This window comes from Dermacentor albipictus, chromosome 6, assembly GCF_038994185.2.
Source record: "Dermacentor albipictus isolate Rhodes 1998 colony chromosome 6, USDA_Dalb.pri_finalv2, whole genome shotgun sequence".
Taxonomy (NCBI): Eukaryota; Metazoa; Arthropoda; class Arachnida; order Ixodida; family Ixodidae; genus Dermacentor; species Dermacentor albipictus.
The window spans coordinates 108,310,581-108,333,743 of NC_091826.1; the positions used below are offsets into that span (position 1 = coordinate 108,310,581).

At 43.2% G+C, this 23,163-nt stretch overlaps 1 protein-coding gene and 1 non-coding gene across 3 annotated transcripts in view; both read left to right on the forward strand.

The window, feature by feature from the left end:
- The window catches only part of LOC135904978 (zinc finger protein 37-like), a 37,413-nt gene that overhangs the window by 8,453 nt on the left and 5,797 nt on the right, over positions 1 to 23,163 (forward strand). For both annotated transcript variants that reach the window (XM_065435973.2, XM_070541225.1), the window contains exons 3-6: positions 6,634 to 6,771; positions 9,891 to 10,028; positions 17,010 to 17,201; positions 18,991 to 19,449. In XM_065435973.2, coding sequence (XP_065292045.1) covers positions 6,634 to 6,771; positions 9,891 to 10,028; positions 17,010 to 17,201; positions 18,991 to 19,449 — 927 coding nt within the window. The remainder of the gene's footprint in view (positions 1 to 6,633; positions 6,772 to 9,890; positions 10,029 to 17,009; positions 17,202 to 18,990; positions 19,450 to 23,163) is intronic.
- TRNAS-AGA (transfer RNA serine (anticodon AGA)) lies at positions 10,887 to 10,961 on the forward strand. The gene has a single exon. It is a non-coding gene; the product is annotated as a tRNA-Ser (tRNA).

Here is a 23,163-nt window from a genome sequence, read left to right on the forward strand (position 1 = left end):
GAAAATATTTTCTTCTCTATGCATCTCTTTTTATCCATATTTGAAAATGTCCGACTTGATTTGCAATGGGCTCTACCATTGGTTTTGAACTTATTTTATTCGCTGTGCTTTTTACTAACCTCTCCCTTCCTTTTTCTTTCTTGAATAAAATAAACGCTACGTACTATTAAAACTAGATTAAGTCATCTTTTATTTCTTAACTTACTTTACTTACTAAAGAGTGACAACATCGGTCGATGTGGTGTCAGCTCATCTTGACCTAAAGCAAAGTCCGGGTTTACTCAGGGGGAACCTGAAAAACTCGAGGAATTTGAAAATGTCAACATGATAGACACCCTGCCAGAGATGGTGCTGTAAACCAGAGAAGGTGCTGTAAAAATTTGTAAAATTGGGACAAACTAGTACCGGAATTTGTGGATGGAGTCAGCAGCTGCCTTATATTTTTGTAGCCTTTCTGGCTTTTTATATCTCCTCTCATGGAGTTCTTGGCTGCTTTGCTGTTGCATAACTACTTTGTAGCATAACTCTAAATTGATGTGCCTAGTTAATGTTTCTTTATAGATTCTGAAGCACACAATTATTGAACACTCTAAGGAAACATTCTCGATCTGTAGGCAATGGTGAAGTACACTTGCGAGCCAATTATTATTCTGCTGCATGCAGCAAGTGATCTTGCATGCAAGCAACATCTCTTGCTCTTTTCGGTGGCTTTTGAGGCCCCAGCTTTTTTTTCACCCTATATAATATCAATGATCACGTTACAATGAGAGTGCTACAGTGATTTCATGGCACGAAAACAGCCAGATTCGAATCCCTTGCTACGCAATTAGACTAGCTTTGCAATTATATAACTTAGACACCACAGAAAAGAAGGGACAAGCACTGTGCTGATTTTCAGCTGGTTTATTCTTTTCAATGTAAATGCTTTTATATTATTCATGTAAAAAGTACAAAAATATGTGTAAGAACTGAAAAAAGAGAAAATGTAAATATAGAAATGAAAAAATGAAAAAGTCGCATTTTTCCCGAAAGGCTTAGCATTGATTGCGATAGCAAAATAATAGACAGCCATACAAAGTAAAAATAGTAGTTTTATCCGCCGTGTAAACTTGCAAACATTCGCTTAATAAGTAAATAACAAGTATGGATTCAGTGCGCACAGGCAAACGTGAACACATCACACTCAATAAGCGCGGACACTTGCTGTCAAAACGGTGGTGCGAGGAAGCGTGGCAGCAGCAGTGAGCAAGGTGACCTTGATGCTCTCTACCACTTCGATGTAAACTGAGTGGCAAGAACGCAGCACGCACGAGCGAGCGAGCGAAGTGCCTACACTCTGCCGTCAATACAAATTGCTTTCTAGATAGGGTGCGTGCTGCCACAGAATATACAGTGTAAAGCCGCTCCCCCTGCCTCCCCTCCCCCCAGAACCTAGCACGCCACCTTCCGTTGCGTACTTCCTTCCCGCTTTCCGCCCTTGCACGTGTGAGATCGAGCCGCTATCATTGGCTCCTCCCGCATGTCTTCACTCGCATATAGAGCATACAGCGCGCCACGATGGTGTTATTGCCTGTGAACTTATTGGACTGTGGCCTGCATGTGCTATATGGCTGAATAGACCACTTAGTTCAGTGATCCCATATCCATTTATCAGTTATGACAGTTAAATCTGGCGGCTGGGTGCATGTGCTGAAAAAGTAACAATTGGAAAAAAAAAATGCTCCAGCTGCCACGCCCACCTGCACATCTTTGCCAACCCCACTTCTATCCCATGCACCCCGCATGTCGTGCCTTTGTAATATTGCCCTACACATCACCTCACATCACGTGCTTCTTTCCTGTCTCCCCTACACCCCTTCAACATCATCAGCACATTCAACTAGTGTATTGGAGGGGTGATAGAAAGACGGGAGATGGGGCACTGGAAGCCAGCGATGCGTATGGCAATACAATGAAGGCGTGTCATGCGGTAGGAGTAGCACACACATGGTTCAGTGGCGCTTATATTTTTCTTTTCCTTGATTTCGTCTTCCTTTTGTTTGGACCCGACACCCACTATACACGGATTTGTTATAGTTAATAATGCAGCTTGAGTACATTGTACTAAGTAGTTTTACCATAGAACACATTAAAATTCACCGTGCCACATCTGCTAATTGTTACATCCAAGTAATGTTAACACTGTTAATGCTACAAGTGGGTTCGACTGTACTTTTTTCTGTCTAAATAAATTCTTCGAATGTTTGTCTTTTCTGTTCTTTCATCCAACCCAGTTATAACAATTATCAGATATAATGTGATTTTCTTAGCACTTGAACATAGTTATCAGTAAGTTTGACTGTATAAGGTGGTCACGATTATAATGTGAAGGTGCATTTGGGGAACCTGAGAAAAAGAACTTCAGTATGCACACTAATTAAGCTGATAAGAATAGTCAACAGATTATTTATGTTCGGTCATGATTGTTTGAAATATAGAATAATTTGGAGCTCTTATGAAAAATTTTTGCATTTTATAGTATGTGAATTTCACCTCGAGGCGTGACTTCATGATAGCTCGAAGTTCACCTTGAAGTGTGCTCTTATGTAGGCGTGGTGCGCGCTGCCGTAAAGCACACATAAGGCAAAATTTGCACTGCCGTGAAGTCGCACCTCAAGATGATATTCACATATAACCTGCGACATGCCTTAAATTTTTTAAGTTAACTCCTAAGTTTTTCAATTCTCGGTGCAGGTTATATGCACAAAAGTATTGCACTGCCTCATTTGCCAAAGCTTACTACAAGTTGCAAAAGGTTGTGCTACCATATAAAGTCTTGACAGCTGGAAACCTGGCACTGCTGCCATTATATTGAAATAGTAAGTGGATCTGTTAGCCTCCCATATAAGGCGGCGGTTGACCTTGAGGCCAGCAATGCAGCGGTGGCATAGAGGTAGAGTATCCGCCTCACGTGCAAGATGACCGTGGTTTCAATCCCGGTGCCGAGCAATTTTCCACTGGATTAAAAACAAATCCGCATGTTGATTAAATTGCATACACAGGCATGGAGTGTGGCCTGATCCCGGTGACCAGAACCAGTAATGCACACCTCACCAGAGCAGGACTGGCCACCCTGGTGCAGTACTTGCCCATAACCTCCTATATGAATACAACAATCAAAGTCCCTCAGTCTCCAGCAGCTGCGAAACAACTGACCACGGCGGTGGTCAGACCTGTGACGCAGCAGAGGGTGCTAAGAATCCCTGGATCCGGACAGGCCGCCATTGGAATCTGAACGTTACAAAGTTTAATGCTAGAACGTTATCTAGTGAGGCGGGTCTAGCAGTGCTGTTGGCAGAATTAGAGAGCAGTAAATGGGAAACAACAGGGCTCAGTGAAGTTAGAAGAAAAAAAGAAGCATATACAGTGCTAAAAAGCGGGCACATCCTGGGCTACCAGGGCTTAGCAGCGAGACGAGAACTAGGAGTCGAATTCCTGATTAATAAGGATATAGCTGGTAACATACAGGAATTCTATAGCATTAACGAGAGGGTGGCAGGTCTTGTTGTGAAACTTAATAAGAGGTACAAAATGAAGATTGTACAGGTCTACGCCCCGACATCCAGTCATGACGACCAGGAAGTCGAAAGCTTCTACGAAGACGTGGAATCGGTGATGGGTAGAGTGAAAACAAAATACACTATACTAATAAGCGACTTTAATGCCAAAGTAGGCAAGAAGCAGGATGGAGACAAGGCGGCAGTGGGGGAATATGGCATAGGCACTAGGAATAGCAGGGGAGAGTTATTATAGAGTTTGCGGAACAGAATAATATGCGGATAATGAATACCTTCTTCCATAAGCGGGATAGCCGAAAGTGGACGTGGAGGAGCCTGAACAGCGAGACTAGAAATGAAATAGACTTCATACTCTGTGCTAACCCTGGCATCATACAAGATGTGGACGTGCTCAGCAAGGTGCGCTGCGGTGACCATAGGATGGTAAGAACTCGAATTAGCCTAGACCTGAGGAGGGCACGAAAGAAACTCAGTGATTTTCTTCCGTGCTCAATGATCAATGAGTTAGCAGTAAGAGGGCAAATAGAGGAATTCCAGATCAAGCTACAGAACAGGTGTTCGGCTTTAACTCAGGAAGAGGACCTTAGTGTTGAAGCAATGAATGACAATCATGTGGGCATCATTAAGGAGTGTGCAATAGAAGTCGGTGGTAACTCCGCTAGACAGGATACCAGTAAGCTATCGCAGGAGAACAAAGACCTGATCAAGAAACGCCAATGTATGAAAGCCTCTAACCCTACAGCTAGAATAGAACTGGCAGAACTTTCGAAGTTAATCAACAAGCGTAAGACAGCTGACATAAGGAAGTATAATATGGATAGAATTGAACATGCTCTCAGGAACAGAGGAAGCCTAAAAGCAGTGAAGAAGTAACTAGGAATAGGCAAGAATCAGATGTATGTGCTAAGAGACAAAGCCGGCAATATCATTACTAATATGGATGAGATAGTTCAAGTGGCTCAGGGGTTCTATAGAGATTTATGCAGTACCAGTGGCACACACGATGATAATAGAAGAGAGATTAGTCTAGAGGAATTCGAAATCCCACAGGTAACGCCGCAAGAAGAAAAGAAAGCCTTGGGAGCTATGCCAAGAGGGAAGGCAGCTGGGGAGGATCAGGTAACAGCAGATTTGTTAAAGGATGGTGGGCAGACTGTTCTGGAAAAACTGGCCACCCTGTATACGCAATGCCTCATGACTTCAAGCGTACCGGAATATTGGAAGAACGCTAACATAATCCTAATCCATAAGAAAGGGGACACCAAAGACTTCATAAGTTATAGACCGATTGGCTTACTGTCTGTTGCCTATAAGGTATTTACTAAGCTCATCGCAAATGGAATCAGGAACACCTTAGACTTCTGTCAACCAAAAGACCAGGCAGGATTCCGTAAAGGCTACCCAACAATAGACGGTATTCCCACTATCAATCAGGTGATAGAGAAATGCGCGGAATATAACCAACCTCTATATATAGCTTTCATTGATTACGAAGAAGTGTTTAATTCAGTCGAAACCACAGCACTCGTGGAGGCATTACAGAATCAGGATGTAGACGAGCTGTAAGTAAAAATAAGACTGCGGCGGCTCCACAGCCACCGTAGTCTTCCATAAAGAAAGCAACAAAATCCCTATGAAGAAAGGTATCAGGCAGGGAGATATGATCTCTCCAATGCTATTCACAGCGTGTTTACAGGAGGTATTCAGAGACCTGGATTGGGAAGAATTGGGGATAAGAGTTAATGGGGAATGCTTTTAGGAACTTGAGATTCGGTGATGATATTGCCTTGCTTAGTAACTCAGGGGACCAAATGCAATGCATGCTCACTAACCTGGAGAGGCAATGCGGAAGGGTGGGTCTAAAAATTAATCTGCAGAAAATTAAAGTAATGTTTAACAGTCTCGGAAGAGAAGAGCAGTTTACAATAGGTAGCGAGGCGCTGGAAGTGGTAAGGGAATATATCTTCTTAGGGCAGGCAGTGACCGCGGATCCGAATCGTGAGATTGAAATAATCAGAAGAAGAATGGGCTGGGGTGCATTTGGCAGGCGTTCTGATATCATGAACAGCACGTTGCCATTATCCCTCAAAAGAGAAGTGTATAACAGCTGTCTTACCAGTACTCGCGTACGGGCACAAACCTGGAGGCTTACGAAAAGGATTCTACTTAAATTGAGGACGACACAACGAGCTATGGAAAGAAGAATGGTGGGTGTAACGTTAAGGGATAAGAAGAGAACAGATTGGGTGAGGGAACAAACGCGAGTTAATGCCATCTTAGTTGAAATCAAGAAAAAAAATGGGCATGGGCAAGACATGTAATGAGGAGGGAAGATGGTCATTAAGGGTTACAGGCTGTATTCCAAGGGAAGGGTAGCATAGCAGGGGGCAGCAGAAAGTTAGGTGGGCAGATGAGATTAAGAAGTTTGCAGGAACAACATGGCCAGAATTAGTAGATGACCGGGGTAGTGGGAGAAGTATGGGAGAGGCCTTTTCCCCGCAGTGGGCGTAACCAGGCTGATGATGATGACCTTGAGGCTAAGGATTCTGAGAAAAAAAGCCTTGCTTTTTATTTGAATAAATTTGGTACATGGTTTAGCCACTAGTGCAGACAATGCATGCATGAAAAGCTCCAGAGAATGTGGCAAACCTTAATTGAACACCATGTTTTTTGTTTTCATAAGAATGAAAACAAAAACAAGAAATTATAGTAAAATTATAGTGAAATCAAGTGTTCGACGAAAACTCGTCTGGATGAGATTGCTCATAGTCAAGGGTAAAACATGCCAACCAATGCAACCAACCAGCTGAGCTAACTGATGTGAACAAGGCCCCCATGTAGGAGCAGAAACATCTTGGTTTCCTATTCCTTTAATGTTTTTGGTTGGCATCTGTTTTACCATTGACTAAAAGATCAGTTTTTAATGGGTCTAATTGTTAAAATTTTTTTTTCTATTCAGTTTTAGTTTATGCACTGTTTCTACCACTTCATTAGCTGACGTAAATGTTCCGGGTCTGTACGATCTCAGTATTGTGACTACTGTAGGTAAACTAGCGTACTTCTAAAATTTTTGCAGTAAAAGTGGAGCCAGGACCTGAGACTCAGCTTGCAAACCATGCTCAGCTCGTTAAGTCTGAGCCTTCCGAGACTGACTATTCTGAGACGGCTAGTTCTCAGGACACAGTAGCTGCTAACACTGAATGGTTCAGGAACGGTAAGTATTTTTGAACACTACCTCATGGCTTCTGTGCCAGCATAATTTGTCATTTGTGATTTGTACTGCTGAGTCTCATATTGAAATTTCTGGACTGACATGTGGTGCTAGTGAGATCATTCAGCAACCGTATGAGCCTTGTTTTCGTAATGTTTGCCATGGCATTGTTAAGAAAGCACTTCTTGTTCATTGGGGTCAAAATGCAAGATTACTTGTACAGTTTAGATGCACGTTGAAGAGCTCCAGGTGGTCAAAATCAATCCAAAGCCTTTCACTATAGCTTTCTTCGTAAACTACTTTGGTAGTTTCACGATGTTGAACCCCATAATTTAATAGCCGAAAGTGGACGTGAAGGAGCCCGAACGGCGAGACTAGAAATGCAATAGACTTCATACTCTGTGCTAACCCTGGCATCATACAAGATGTGGACGTGCTCTGCAAGGTGCGCTGCAGTGACCATGGGATGGTAAGAACTCGAATTAGCCTAGACTTGAGGAGGGCACGGAAGAAACTCAGTGTGTTTCTTCCGTGCTCAGGGATTAATGAGTTAGCGGTAAGAGGGAAAATAGAGGAATTCCAGATCAAGCTACAGAACAGGTATTCGGCTTTAACTCAGGAAGAGGACCTTAGTGTTGAAGCAGTGAACGACAATCATGTGGGCATCATTAAGGAGTGTGCAATAGAAGTCGGTGGTAACTCCGCTAGACAGGATACCAGTAAGCTATCGCAGGAGAAGAAAGACCTGATCAAGAAACGCCAATGTATGAAAGCCTCTAACCCTACAGCTAGAATAGAACTGGCAGAACTTTCGAAGTTAATCAACAAGTGTAAGACAGCTGACATAAGGAAGTATAATATGGATAGAATTGAACATGCTCTCAGGAACGGAGGAAGCCTAAAAGCAGTGAAGAAGTAACTAGGAATAGGCAAGAATCAGATGTATGTGTTAAGAGACAAAGCCGGCAATATCATTACTAATATGAATGAGATAGTTCAAGTGGCTCAGGGGTTCTATAGAGATTTATGCAGTACCAGTGGCACACACGATGATAATAGAAGAGAGGTTAGTCTAGAGGAATTCGAAATCCCACAGGTAACGCCGCAAGAAGAAAAGAAAGCCTTGGGAGCTATGCCAAGGGGGAAGGCAGCTGGGGAGGATCAGGTAACAGCAGATTTGTTAAAGGATGGTGGGCAGACTGTTCTGGAAAAACTGGCCACCCTGTATACGCAATGCCTCATGACTTCGAGCGTACCGGAATATTGGAAGAACGCTAACATAATCCTAATCCATAAGAATGGGTACGCCAAAGACTTCATAAGTTATAGACCGATTGGCTTACTGTCCGTTGCCTATAATGTATTTACTAAGGTCATCGCAAATGGAATCAGGAACACCTTAGACTTCTGTCAACCAAAAGACCAGGCAGGATTCCGTAAAGGCTACCCAACAATAGACCGTATTCCCACTATCAATCAGGTGATAGAGAAATGCACGGAATATAACCAACCTCTATATATAGCTTTCATTGATTACGAAAAAGTGTTTAATTCAGTCGAAACCACAGCACTCATGGAGGCATTACAGAATCAGGATGTAGGTGAGCTGTAAGTAAAAATAAGACTGCGGCGGCTCCACAGCCACCGTAGTCTTCCATAAAGAAAGCAACAAAATCCCAATAAAGAAAGGTATCAGACAGGGAGATATGATCTCTCCAATGCTATTCACAGCGTGTTTACAGGAGGTATTCAGAGACCTGGATTGGGAAGAATTGGGGATAAGAGTTAATGGAGAATGCTTTTAGGAACTTGAGATTCGGTGATGATATTGCCTTGCTTAGTAACTCAGGGGACCAAATGCAATGCATGCTCACTAACCTGGAGAGGCAATGCGGAAGGGTGGGTCTAAAAATTAATCTGCAGAAAATTAAAGTAATGTTTAACAGTCTCGGAAGAGAAGAGCAGTTTACAATAGGTAGCGAGGCGCTGGAAGTGTTAAGGGAATATATCTTCTTAGGGCAGGCAGTGACCGCGGATCCGAATCGTGAGATTGAAATAATCAGAAGAAGAATGGGCTGGGGTGCATTTGGCAGGCGTTCTGATATCATGAACAGCACGTTGCCATTATCCCTCAAAAGAGAAGTGTATAACAGCTGTCTTACCAGTACTCGCGTACGGGCACAAACCTGGAGGCTTACGAAAAGGATTCTACTTAAATTGAGGACGACACAACGAGCTATGGAAAGAAGAATGGTGGGTGTAACGTTAAGGGATAAGAAGAGAACAGATTGGGTGAGGGAACAAACGCGAGTTAATGCCATCTTAGTTGAAATCAAGAAAAAGAAATGGGCATGGGCAGGACATGTAATGAGGAGGGAAGATAACCGATGGTCATTAGGGGTTACGGGCTGTATTCCAAGGGAAGGGTAGCGTAGCAGGGGGCGGCAGAAAGTTAGTTGTGCGGATGAGATTAAGAAGTTTGCAGGAACAACATGGCCAGAATTAGTAGATGACCGGGGTAGTTGGAGAAGTATGGGAGAGGCCTTTTCCCTGCAGTGGGCGTAACCATGCTGATGATGATGACCTTGAGGCTAAGGATTCTGAGAAAAAAAGCCTTGCTTTTTATTTGAATAAATTTGGTACATGGTTGAGCCACTAGTGCAGACAACGCATGCATGAAAAGCTCCAGAGAATGTGGCAAACCTTAATTGAACACCATGTCTTTTGTTTTCATAAGAATGAAAACAAAAACAAGAAAATATAGTGAAATCAAGTGTTTGACGAAAACTCGTCTGGTTGGGATTGCTCATAGTCAAGGGTAAAACTGATGCCAACCAATGCAACCAACCAGCTGAGCTATCTGATGTGAACAAGGCCCCCATATACGAGCAGAAACATCTTGGTTTCCTATTCTTTTAATGTTTTTGGTTGGCATCTGTTTTACCGTTGACTAAAAGATCAGTTTTTAATGGGTCTAATTGTTAAAAATATTTTTTTCTATGCAGTTTTAGTTTATGCACTGTTTCTACCACCCCATTAGCTGACGTAAATGTTCAGGGTCTGTAGGATCTCAGTATTGTGACTACTGTAGGTAAACCAGCGTACTTCTAAAATTTTTGCAGTAAATGTGGAGCCAGGACCTGAGACTCAGCTTGCAAACCATGCTCACCTCGTTAAGTCTGAGCCTTCCGAGACTGACTATTCTGAGACGGCTAGTTCTCAGGACACAATAGCTTCTATCACTGAATGGTTCAGGAGCAGTAAGTATTTTTGAACACTACCTCATGGCTTCTGTGCCAGCATAATTTGTCATTTGTGATTTGTACTGCTGAGTCTCATATTGAAATTTCTAGAGTGACATGTAGTGCTAATGAGATCATTCAGCAACCATATGAGCCTTGTTTTCGTTATGTTTTCCATGGCATTGTTAAGAAAGCACTTCTTGTTCATTGGGGTCAAAATGCAAGATTGCTTGTACAGTTTAGATGCACGTTGAAGAGCTCCAGGTGGTCAAAGTCAATCCAAAGCCTTTCACTATAGCTTTCTTCATAAACTACTTTGGTAGTTTCACGATGTTGAACGCCATAATTTAATTTAAGCCTAATAAGCATTTTTAATTCACTTAAAGGTTTCATCACGTTCTTTGCTTCTATTGTGGCACCTTCACTTCAGAACAGCAAGTTGTTTTATTATCGCAGACAGTTATTCTTGCCATTTTATATTTAGCCAATATTTATTGTAACACTATGTCATACGTCAATCACAAGATCTAAGTGAAGTTTGCATAGCAGCATTCATGATGGACAAATAATTTCTCATGTTCAATGCCATTCTTTCTAATTATTTTTCTGATGTCTTGAAAACTGTTGAATGGTACTTATTAGAGCTAAATGTAGTAGTTCTGCGGAAACCCGCAAGGTGGAGAGAAGTAATGAATAAAGGGAAAATCAGACATCCACCCGTTCGTAGCTATTGCTACGAAGGAAACCCATATGGGTTACTCGAAAGAAAAGCCTCAGAGTTGAAGAAAAATTCGTCCTGGTCCGGGACTCGAACCCGGGACCACCCCCTTTCCGGGGCAGCCGCTCTACCATCTGAGCTAACCATCTGAGCTAGCCGCCTGGTTAGCTCAGATGGTAGAGCGGCTGCCCCAGAAAGGCGGTGGTCCCGGGTTAGAGTCCCGGACCAGGACGAATTTTTCTTCAACTATGAGGCTTTTCTTTCGAGTAACCCGTATGGGTTTCCTTTGTAGCAATAGCTACGAACAGGTGGATGTCTGATTTTCCCTTTATTCAGAGCTTAATGATACAAATCATTGCAGTTGAGAAAATCAGGAAGGACATATTAATTTGTAGAAAGTGAATAACAATGATCTGCATGATAGCTTGAAGACAGAAGGGCGTAGTTTAGGTAAATTCTATAGGCAAACTCTCATTACATGCAGCTATTAGTCAACTAGTTTTCATGATGTTCATAGTACAAAGTTTTTACATGCTGTATCAGTTTATGATACTGTGTCTGTCTGCCATCACTATACCGATTCTATTACAATATGAGTGCTAACTGCGCATGTATTAGCCCGCTGAAGTGCTTAGGAAAAGAGTATTTTAAGGCTGCTAACACCTTAGTGATGGAAATGGTTTTCCATCAATGCTTTCCAGTGACATATTGTTTTTGCCACTATGGAATATCGTACGACTGTTATGCCCGGGAAGCGCTGCATTGCAGATTGTGCCCCGGCGGCCATATTTCTGCGGGGGTGAAGTGCGAAAACACCCATGTGCTGAGATATAGGTGCATGTTAAGGAACCCCTGGTGGTCCAAATAATTCCAGAGTCCCCCACTACGGCATGCCTCATAATCAAATCGTGGTTTTGGCAGACAAGTTTTGTAGAGATTGTGCATTTGCCCCCATGTTCATGCAAGCTAACATATTGCACAGAGTCTGCAAACCGTTGGTGCATATAATTGCAGGAGCTAGCATGGATCACTAGTCTTAGTCATGGCTACGTCAGCATGCTTTTTGTGTGATTTCAAATGAGGCAAAGCAAAAAGTTGACCTGCTTTTGCAGATGCGTGTTGTGTAAGTGTGCTGAATAGTTACAATGCATCTGGGTGTCCTTGCTCTTATCATGTTCGTTTTTGTTTGATATCCATCTGCAGTTATGACCTGGCAACTATAGCATCCTTCCATAAAACACATTTCTGTTCGGCCTCTATGTTGACAACTCATGTCGATGTCTATGCCGATGCATGTCCATGTCTCGTGCCTCAACAATTCTTGGCAAATGAGCTCATCAGAACTTCCTGCCAAAAAGCTCCACGCAAAGAAGCAGCTGATTCAGGGTGTATTCAAGGAGTGCGAATGAGAGCTTGTCGAAAAAATAATGTATGTTTTGGGCAACTTGGATTCCGCCAGATCTGCCTGCGTCGGTGTCTCATGCTGCAGTGATTCATGCAGTACTTTGCATTGCATAGCTTTCAACTACAGTTGAGTCTGCCATACCTTTTAGTGACTTCAGATCATACAGTTTCCCAGTTAGTAAGTTCTTTTGCATTGTTTATGAAAAGGTATGTACAAGTTTCTACTGCATATCTCGCTAATTGTCAATTACTGGATCATTCGCATAACAGGAAATGCAACAGCACCTCTTTGGCTGCTCTACCCCACTCTGGTCTGTCTGTGTGACCTTGATATGAGGTCTGCAAAGAAAAATAATAATCTCTAGCCCTTCACCTGCAGCTTTTGAGCGAGCACCTAATCTCGGTGATATGCCAACAGTAGAGAAAGGGCATGGAATACGTGGACAGTAGAGTGGAAAAGCACTACCACAATCATGCTGCTATGATATTGATGCATGTACGCGGCTCACATGGAGGGTTGGGAAGTCTTTAGAGATGTCCAGTGCATGCAAAAGCAGCAAAGCCAGTTGGATAAACCATCAGCCCCACGCACTTGCCTGTAATGGAAGTTGAATAAAGTATATGTGCTGTGCGAATGGCTCTCGTATAACTTAGAGACTTAGAGACAAGAAAAAAAATGCACAATGAAAAGCAAGAGAGCATGTACATTGCCGAAACACTCTCCACTTTTAACTTGAGCATTGCTCGTTAGCTCCACCAGCTTGATGACGAAGTGCTACAGTGACAATGTGCGTGTTGCAGTTTGTACTGAACACAGTGGTACACCAATATTGTTGCCTTTACTCGTAGAGAAATTGGGCAGCATTATTGTTAAAAAAGGTAGACCGTAATTTGTTTCTTTTTTTTTATGTGAGCCTGTATGTGAGAACAAGTGCATGCATTCTCACTAATCCTAGCCATACAATTTTGTGGTGTTGTCTTTGATATATTTATACATACACAGTAAAACCTCATTTCCACGAACACTAAATTAACAAACTTTTCAGGAATGCCCAGCTAATGGCTTATAGTTTCAGCGTAAGACTATTTCTGTACTACAAACTTCAGAATACCGTACTTTTCAGAATAACGATCATTATACAGTTTCTGTGTCATGTAAACGATGCCTCAGTACTATGAATTAATATTTCGCAATCGGGGGGTTCTTAGATTTCCTAGGCTGGCAGACGACAAGGCGCAGAAAGGAGGTGCTGCTGTGCATTAGTTCGGAAAACTCGAGATGGCGCCAGGGGAGAAAAATGCGGGAGGGGACTTAATTTTTTTTTATTGCGGAGGTGACTTCGCATCAGGTTTTGTGAGTGCGGTCTCCGGCCAGACAAGAGTCACCAACAATGGAGGCGTGTCTCTTCCTTCTTTTGCCTTTCTTTCTGTGCTTGCCTCTTCTTTCTTTTGCATGGCCATACCAGCTACGCGCGTGGGGAAATGTAACTATATGCTTGCGGGGATGCCACGCAGTGGGTCGGCCCTTCTGGATGGTGTCGTTTACAGGTGCTTGCATATTGGAATAGTTCAGGTGTTTGCCTCTTGCGAGACAGTTGTGTATGCAGCAAGGAATGTGAAAAACAAACAGACAAAAGGAAACATAGTTATTTGGATGTGACACGGAGCTTCCTTGTTGTCAGCAGTTTTTCTTGGCGTCAGCGTCTCTTTTGCACATGCCACTCTTACTATAGAGTGCTTTGGTCGTGCACGGCGGTGGCGAAATCTATGAAAAAGAGATACAGTGCAGGCTAAGAGCCAGCAGCGATGCTTTTATGGATAGCTCATATGGCGATAACTGATAAACTGATGGATTGAAAGGCAAAATGGTTAATTTTAGGGCGTTCACTATAGCAACCTTTCAGAATAACAATTTTCTGTGGTTGCCTGAAGTTCATCATATCAAGATTTCAATGAATTGCTTGTTTGGTCATGGTATAAAGTAGTAATGTGACTACTTCTGAGTCTCTATAACTGACATTAGCATTCCTTTAATTATTTATTGGCTTTTCTAATACATTTGAATAATTTTATATGCTATATGCTATTTTCTGGAAATATGTCATTTCTTTTCCTAGGCGCTGACTGTTATGCTGTTACAAAGGTCCTTCAAGCACTTTTAAAGCGTTTGCATACAGCTGTTAATGTGATTAGCATCGTTAAGGTGCATTACAGACTTTAGGGGTCTACGTGACTGTTGGTCTGTCTGCCTACCATGTCTCTAGCCAGTTTCCCTCTAACTTATGTCACTATAGTCGTATACAACTTTAGAGAAAAGGGGGGGACACCATCCAGATGACCGAAGCACGACAGCCGATTGCCTCCGCGACTAAAATAGTCCCACTCGAAAAATCATGCTCCTGAAATGCGTAATTTTTGGTATAAATAAAGACTTTTGTATTTTGATGACTGGTTTAGTAGAGCTCTCATGTGCTGCAGCACATGCCAGATAGCGACAGAAAAATAACCACATGCCTTCTACAACGCTGCCCATCGTCTGCTCTTTAGCTTCATTGCTAGTGACAAAAGTAGAAAAAGCAGCGCTGCATGACTTTTGTGCTTGTTTACATGTACATGGCGTATCTACTACTCATTTTCCAAGCTTAAAATGAATCAGTTGCTATTGAAAACATACTTATATAAAACAATGCATTTATCGCAACCATTACAAACCTGAGGCGAGGATACGGTCGAGGCAGGAAGTTACAAAAATGCTTCATTCAGCGTTTTAAATAAATACTCTATGTTTTAAATAGCATAAAATTTATATTTTTTGGGTTTTGTGCTTTCACAATTTCACAGCATGCATTCTACAGCTTGCACGTGCAGTGAGCACTGGTAGACAGCAATCAATCGACGGTGCTACACAACGCTCGAACATTGTCGCTAGGCGCTCGGCTATCTCACTGCTGACAATGATCGTTCAGGCTAAGTTGACGGCGACAAATCTTTGCATTGAAGACTTCTTCTGCAAATATTTTCTGTTGAGGCACTCGTAAGTTTGTTTAATGCGCGTACACTTTTCTGATTTCTCCTGAGAATGGTTTTGCTCCATCACTTCACCCCGTCCGACGAAAAATGCAGCGACAGTGCACGAACGCACCCGCCTCTAACAGGAGGCACCAGTCTTTGGAAAACTTTTCTCATCGTAACGTCACTCGGGTGCGCAATAAAACAACATGGAACGAACATGCAGGATGGAATCCGCGGAATCCAGGATGAAGCCGCGGAATCCTGTTTTCAGGCAAAGTGTAGCGCAGCACCAGCGATGCTCGCTGCAATGTTCCTTCGCCAGATCATAGATCAGAATAAATGCACATGGCACAAATGTGGCATCGTAGGCTCGCAGTAATATTTCCGGCATGATAGACAATTCACTGTGACGAGGGACTGAAGCACACAGCTGACGCGACCTTGCCCAGTTCAAAGCGCGGGCAGCCATCTTCTCCATCGGCGGGCTCACCAACCGTCCGGCTGATGACGTTAGTGCAGAGTGTGCACCCCTTGGTAGGTGCTCATGTGCCTCCACCTCGGAGAAGTAAACGCCCCCTTTTTTCTAAACTTGTATCCGACTATAGGTACTCTATCGTCTAATGAGCAAAGTATCAGGCGAGCTGTGCTGAGGGAAAAGGGTTCAAAACCAGTCGTGGTGTCAGCTTGGGTCAGTGCGTATGGGGCACTGGGTTTATGTTGCTCTTCGGTGGACCTCTTTGATGACAAATTGGGTCACTGCATATGTGCCGCTCTTCAGTTAAGCTCTTTCATGCAAACGTGGGTCTCTGGGCATGTGTCATGAACCTCTTTGACGTCAACTTAGATCGCCAGGAAAGTGCCATGGGTATGTGCACACACTATTGAGTTACATAAAAATAATTCAACATGTATCCGGGCTTGTGCAGAATCGAGCCCACATCATAAATAATCGGAAAATCTTGTCTGGATATGTATTCCTGCACACATCAGGTGTGAGCTGCACGGTGCAGCTGCTAGATGGTGCAGCATGTCCAGAGGAAAGAACGAGAGAAGAATCGGGCTGCACACACACCTGATACATGATGTATCTCTTCTTTTGGCAGTATGGTGTGTAGCTATGTTGCCTCAGTACTAATCATATTAACATTGGCATTCATCATGAGATGAATTCTGCAGGAAAATATTTTTGTGGGGGAAGAAATCCGGCAGAACGCATGTCACAATGAATGCCAACGTTGCTGTGATTAGCATTGAAGAAATGTAGCGACACAGGGGTGTCGCACTTCCAGCCGGATAGTTGAGATCATACATGCAAAGGTCTCGATGTAAGAGGCTCTTCCTGTGACACTGCCAATTATAGCATGTGACCTCAGTAAATAGAATGCTGAGCACGCAATACTGCAACTGTGAGTGCACTGTGCAGCTAAAATGGAAAAAGAATAAGAATAGAAGGAAGCAGGTCTTGCGATGTAAATGTCCTTCAGCTTCAGTATGGAAGCAGGCAGGGAAGTGAAGTCACTTGTGGATGTTTGTCGAGGCAGAAGGAGAAATTGTTTGTGGAGACTGAAGTTTGCCTTCTAGCAGCAAAGCAACATGGTATTTTGATTTTTGCTATCCACCCTAATAATGAACCGATTTGAAATCTTGTGGCAAGACGCCTCCGGCTTCTAGTGTATAAACAAAATTTGCAATTGGGCCTGGTAAAGGGTTTTAGTGTCTTATGCTTCAATGAGATTTATAAAAAATGAGTTTATGAATAATTTTACTTTGGGCATTGTGGCATTAAGCAGTTGAAGTAGACAAAGCTTGTGATAGCGCAACAAGGTATGGTAGCTAATTATTTATCATTTCTTATCCATTGAAAGAGGGAAGCGATCTTGATTCGAGCGCAGAGGAGGACAGTCCCGTCAAGCCCACTGCCACGCCACTGCCACCTCCACCGGCTAAGCGTGGCACGAAACGCGGCAGAAAGATCAAAAGGTTCAGCTGCACCCTTTGTCACTTTGTCACAAAACGGAAAGCAGGAATGGCGCTTCACTTCAAGAAGCACAAGCGGGGTGAGTAACCTTTTTGGTGTCTCACTCCCGTGGCATATAACCCTTTCAATGTCGGGTTTTTTCAGAAGGGATGCGCTCCCAGCATCAAGATTTTTTTCCCTGGCATTACATATAAAATGAGTGGAGTGGTTTGTTTTCGATTATGCAGACGAAAAAAGTTACATGGATAATAGCAAATACAGTCTTAGCATGGTTGTCACATTCCTATCTTGGTTTTGTATCTCCGACTTAGTTTCATTCTAATGCTCACACTTTCACACTAGCGCCCCCGTGTCAGGGTGACAAAAGAAGAAAAGCTGATGGATCGTCAAAAAAAGCATACTCATTAAAGTGCACTTGCATTAATTCAACTACGGGTAATTTGATTTTTCAGTTAATTCGATCCCAGCTGATGGTACAGGCCAGCGCTCATGCATTCTATGGACCCAAACTTGCAATATTTTGATGCTAAAGGTGCCCTTTGCTGGATAATTCAAACTTGACCAGTCAAAATGCACGTGCCTGATCCCTACGATGACCGATAGCAACCCCTTTAGGGGCAGCGTCTGTCTCGGCGGAGCTTAGGGAACAGTGAATGCCTTTGGTATACGTCATCTCTCGTAAAAAACGCGGCCCGCCGAAGGCAACTTTTCAAGCAATAACCATAGCTCACAATATTTCATTATAGTATTTATGTTATTCTAACGTGCGCATATTTTTTTTTATGAAAATTGCCTGCGTGGTGCAATCGGACACGAAACGAAAACTGCATTCGCGATGCTTGCGTGCTCTGCAGCTTATCACGTATGTATTGCGGCAAAGCAGACTGTAACAACTGTGTGGCGAAGTTGACTTTAGGAAATCGGCCGCCATTGTGCAACAATGTTTCTCGCTAAAAAGTTGGTTGCTCGTTCAATTTATACTATGTTTTGGAGTTTTAATGACATTTCTACGTTAGTTTATAAAGTGGCCGTGTGTTTGATTCGGGGGTAGAGTTAGAATCGGGCAAATACTTCTAAATGAATCAGCAGTGTGTTCTGGCATTTTTTTTTTTCATCCCGATTCCACCCGCCGGATAATTCGATCATTTTTGTCGGTCCCGTGAGGGTCGAATAAACGGAAGTTGAGTGTATGAAAAACATGTGAATAACTCATGTTCATTGCTGCCCAGGGTCATCGATGTATCGCTGATACAAATATGCTGTTTCTTTCTGATGTAATAAGACTTTATTAATCCTTATGCTAGGCGTCCTTGCTTTCGCCATGCGTGTTCTGGCTGAATTACTTAAAAACATTTTTCCTCTACTCTTAATTGGGGGAATGCAAATATGTGTTTTTCGCATTCTATTTCTCTTGGCATTGCTACTCAACTTGGTCAGAGAATATGAAAATAGAACCAAATGCAGAAAAGATGCTCAAATGCTTTGGGTCGTTGTGCTTGGTTGAATTTGTTGAATACAAATAAAACTTACATGAACAAGTTTATAGCAAGAATTTTATATGAAAAAATTTAATGTAAGTGGGAGTTGTGTCATATTCAGCTCACTGGCAAGGATGAAAAATTAAAAAAAACTGGACTGAATGTACTCTTCACTGAACCAGTCAGGCATGGAAGGACTGTTTTTGGTTTTATTATCACTGTCCAATACACATGCATGGTTGTCCTCCACCATGCTGTGTAACCCAATGCCTGGTCTTCTTGCATATAGTTTTCATGTCTTCTACATTTTCCAGCCTCTTTATATGTTATCAGTGCGATTAAATGTTTAGTGGTGGTAACTGGTAGTGCATATGATATTGCCTTTTCCAGCTGAATCTTTGCCACAAGCTGCACCAAGCCAGACAGAGGAAAGAAACGAGAGTGGGAATGATTCCAGTGAAGATGAAATGGCAAGCAAAGATGTGGATGCCAGTCCAAATGCTACAGCCACTCTGGAGAATTTACAGAAAAGCAATGGCCAACGTGACCTGAGTCAAAACAGAACAGCTGTGGACTCTGAAACATCAAAGGAAACTGCACCATTCCAAAGCCAGAAAGGAGACGGGAGTGATGAAGACACTGGCTCATTACCATCTTCCTATGGCAGCAATGAATCCCTGCACAAAGACGAGGATAGGAAATCGCCTCAATCTGCACGACACAGTTACGAGTCGCGCGGGGATCTACGCACTGCCACCATCAAAGAGCCGCTTCTGCTGAGATGCCACGTGTGCCCATTTACGACCAAATACCAGGCAACACTGTTTCTCCACATCAAAGCACATGCAAGTGAGGCACTTTTTAACTTTCTTGTTGCATTGAGTTATCTCTGGTTTAGTTGCTTAGATGTGACAAAGGTTGGCTACAGGAACCGGACAGCACAACTTTTTCCAGAGTCTTAGCTAGGTTTAAATTAGACAGCTTGAGCCTCTTGTTGCACAGCGTTGGTATGATAGAAGTGATTGGTTGCCACAGTGAAGTGATACACTACAACCTCGTTAAAAAAAAGTTATATAAGGGTACCTAAAGTTACTTGGTTATATCTATTGTTTTATTATATTCGTAACTGCCCTTTACAGTAGAATCTTATGAATTTCATGGGAAGTGGGAAATGAAATATAATATATTCTCACATAGTAGTGACGGTGAAGAAAGCAGCAAGACTGTGAATGAGTAAACTAGCGTTTTATTGAGTGAACGGTTGCCCTCAAAAACAGGCTACACTCAAAGAACGATAGCAGCAAACACAGTCGGCGATCAGCACAAATCTGATCTGTGGGGCAAGCGCATCGGCTTTTATACATGAGTCATTGAAGCTTCCAGAATAATAGCTGATTCCCATGTGTCTTACGGAAAGTACTATACAATTCGCTTTGTGCATACAGTCAGATTACACAAGGTTCGGTGACAACAGGCAATGAATAGAACCATCGATAACATTTAAGAAACTTCCAATATATGCAGATGCATCCTGTGCTGAGAAAGAACATTTAACATCTGTTATTCGGTGCAAAGCTGTCACTTGAGAAAGATTGAAAAATAGACGTGTCAATGCCCCCCTCTCAAAATGTATTGTCACAATGCTACAAACATTACAGGAAAGCAAAAAACAAAAGCACACTTAATAAAGCAAAAGTAGCTATGCAAAGTCCCAAAGTTCGCTAGTGCTGGCGGAAAGGCTTAAGTTGCATAACATGAACTATTTCAGGTCGTGAGTGGCACTGCTGTGATAGCAAAATGCTGTCTGGCACGACCTCATAGTCCAGTTTGTTTCCAGGTTTTGATGTCAGAAAGGGCCCCAGCAAATCCATCTCAATCTGCTGAAACAGTCGGCAAAGAGACTTGATCGGCTGTAGTAATCCCAGCAGCCTTGTCAGTAGTATCTTGTGTCTCTGGCAGTTTCAACATGTCTTGGATGTAATGGGCGACGTCAGTGGTCAGGCTCAGCCAATAGTTTTTCTCTTGCATTCTTGCGAGCATACTGGAAAACCAGAGGTGCCCCGCTGGCTTATCATCATGCAGGACTTCAGATCGAAGTGCTGCGGGCACAATGAGAAGGTACTTTTGTGCAGGCTGGCGAAAAGTTTTTCACCAGCACATCATTTCTTAAGAAACACGAAGACAATCTATGCCTAAATGCCTTCGGGACAAAGTTGGTCTTGCCTTGCAAGTACTCGACAAGTCTTCTGAGCTCCGAGTTTGCTCACTTGCAGCTTGGCAAAGTTGTCGGCACTTATTGTACCTAAAAGGCATCCTCACCTTGGTCGTCTTGGTACGGCGGGTTCACAGGAGCGTGAGACAGGCAGCCAGCATCGGAATGTTTTCGCACAGCTTTGTAGATCAAAGCGATGTCATAATCTTGCAGTCTGAGGCTCCACTGCACCGGGCATCCTGAAGGGCCTTTTAATTTCGCCAGCCAACACAACGGTTGATAGTCGCTGACGACTTACCTATATTACCTATATGGCCTGCCATATAGGTAATGGCAGAATTTTGCTGTTGCCCAACTGATGGCGAGGCATTCCTTTTCGATCGTAGAATAATTGCCTTCCGCTTTTCACAACAAATGGCAAGCATAAGCTATAACGCGTTCAAGTCCATCTTTACATTGGATTAGCATGGCACCCAGGCTTAGGCTATTTGTGTCAGTGTGAATTTCTGTATTGGTGTCCTCATCGAAGTGTGCAAGTACCGATGGCGACTGCGTGCATCATTTGAGTTCTTGAAATGCGTCGGCCTATTGCCTTTCCTGCTTGAACTTGACCTCACATTGAGTTATATGTGTCAGCGGCTCAGCGATGCATGAAAAGTCACTGACAAAGCGCCTGTAGTAGGCACACATACCAAGGAATCTACGCACTGCCTTTCTGTTGATGAGCTGTTGGAACTTTGCAATGGCAGCTGTCTTCTGCGGGTCGGGGCAGACTCCAGATTTACTGCTGACACAGCCCAAGAACAGAAGCTTATTGTAAGCAAAGCGACACTTTACCGGATTCAGAGGGAGCCCAGATGACTTGATGGCCTCTAGCACTGTCCATAGCCGCCTAAGTTGATCATCGAAATTTCTGGTGAAGACGACGTCTTCCAAGTAAACAACACAGGTCTGCAACTTCACTCCTGCTAACACTGTATCCATCACGCCCTGGAACGTTGCAGACACCTAGCACAGTCCAAATGGCATGACCTTGAATTCATAGAGGCCCTCTGGCATGATGAAGCAGTCTTTTCTGGATCCCTCTTGACTTCTATTTGCCAGTAGCCAGTCTTCAGATCCATTGATGACAGGGGCGTAGCCAGGGGGGGCTTATGGGGCTTCAGCCCCCCCTGAAATTTTTTCGTGCTGTCCATGCGCCGCCAGCCAAAACAACCCCCGACGCCAGAAATCATGCTCGATTTTGTCTAGAATGTCCTATTCATGCTCGAAAAAACATTTTAGCGCGAACATTGCAAAATCAGGCTAAATTTCGCGGCAACACCCATGCACCAGGAGTCACATAACGTAACACAAGGAGCTCCATCTGAGCACAAAGTTCCAACAGCGTGGCAGGTGGGCTCGTCGCGGCATCTCGCTGAGGCCGCGGAATCGGGAGTGCTTGAATTTCAATTCTGACACTTTAGGGGTATAAAGTTCTAATAAACTTTTGATGGGAAAGGTGCATTGATATTTCCAAAGTCGTCCTTTAGATTTTCAATTCCGGAACTTTGTGGGCTTAATGTTGTTATAAACATTTGACGCCTAAGGTGCATTGACTTTTCTAAGTCTTAGGTCGGAACATGCAACAAGACAAGCCAAATCAACACACTATCAGACAAGTTGACAAAACATGCAGCGAGATACGATGAGACCAAGCATTGTGGTGGTTCATTTGTGCCGTCATGTTGCATAAAAAATATCAACATTTTTTTTCACCTATGCCAAAGCGTTCATGTCAATACACTAAAGCCAGCCAGGGTAACTGCGTTCTTATTTATTTTTTCTACTTTGACTTTTATTCGTAAGGACACATTGAGCCTCCTAAATTTTTTTTATTCTGACTACCCTACCCGCGGGCTGCCAGAGCCAGCCAGAATGCATACGTTTTTCTTGTGTTGCCCCGAAACCACCGTGCGGCGTGCTTTGGTGCGCGTGTGGTTTTCTCTGGCCGAGTGAATTTTCGCCTGGCAGAGTTTTGGACGCCTTCCGGCTAGCACACGAGAAAAAGAAACTATGGTTGCTCACCGCCATTACTGTGAAAACTTCACGAATTACACCATGTTCGCTTGAGCGCAACCTCTCCGGAAAGTCTTGTCTTGCCAGTGTAAAATACCGAGCACTATGCGTATGTTTCTCGGTGGACCAAGCGTCTCACGTTTTCTTCGGTATTCATTCGGTAGCCACATTGGGTGCCCAAAGTAGGCATTGAATTGTGTATATACTTTCCTTTATGTTCTTTTTTTCCATTTCGGTGCCCCTGCCCCACAAAAGAGGAAAAAAAAGATACACTGTTGCGGCACAGCGAATTG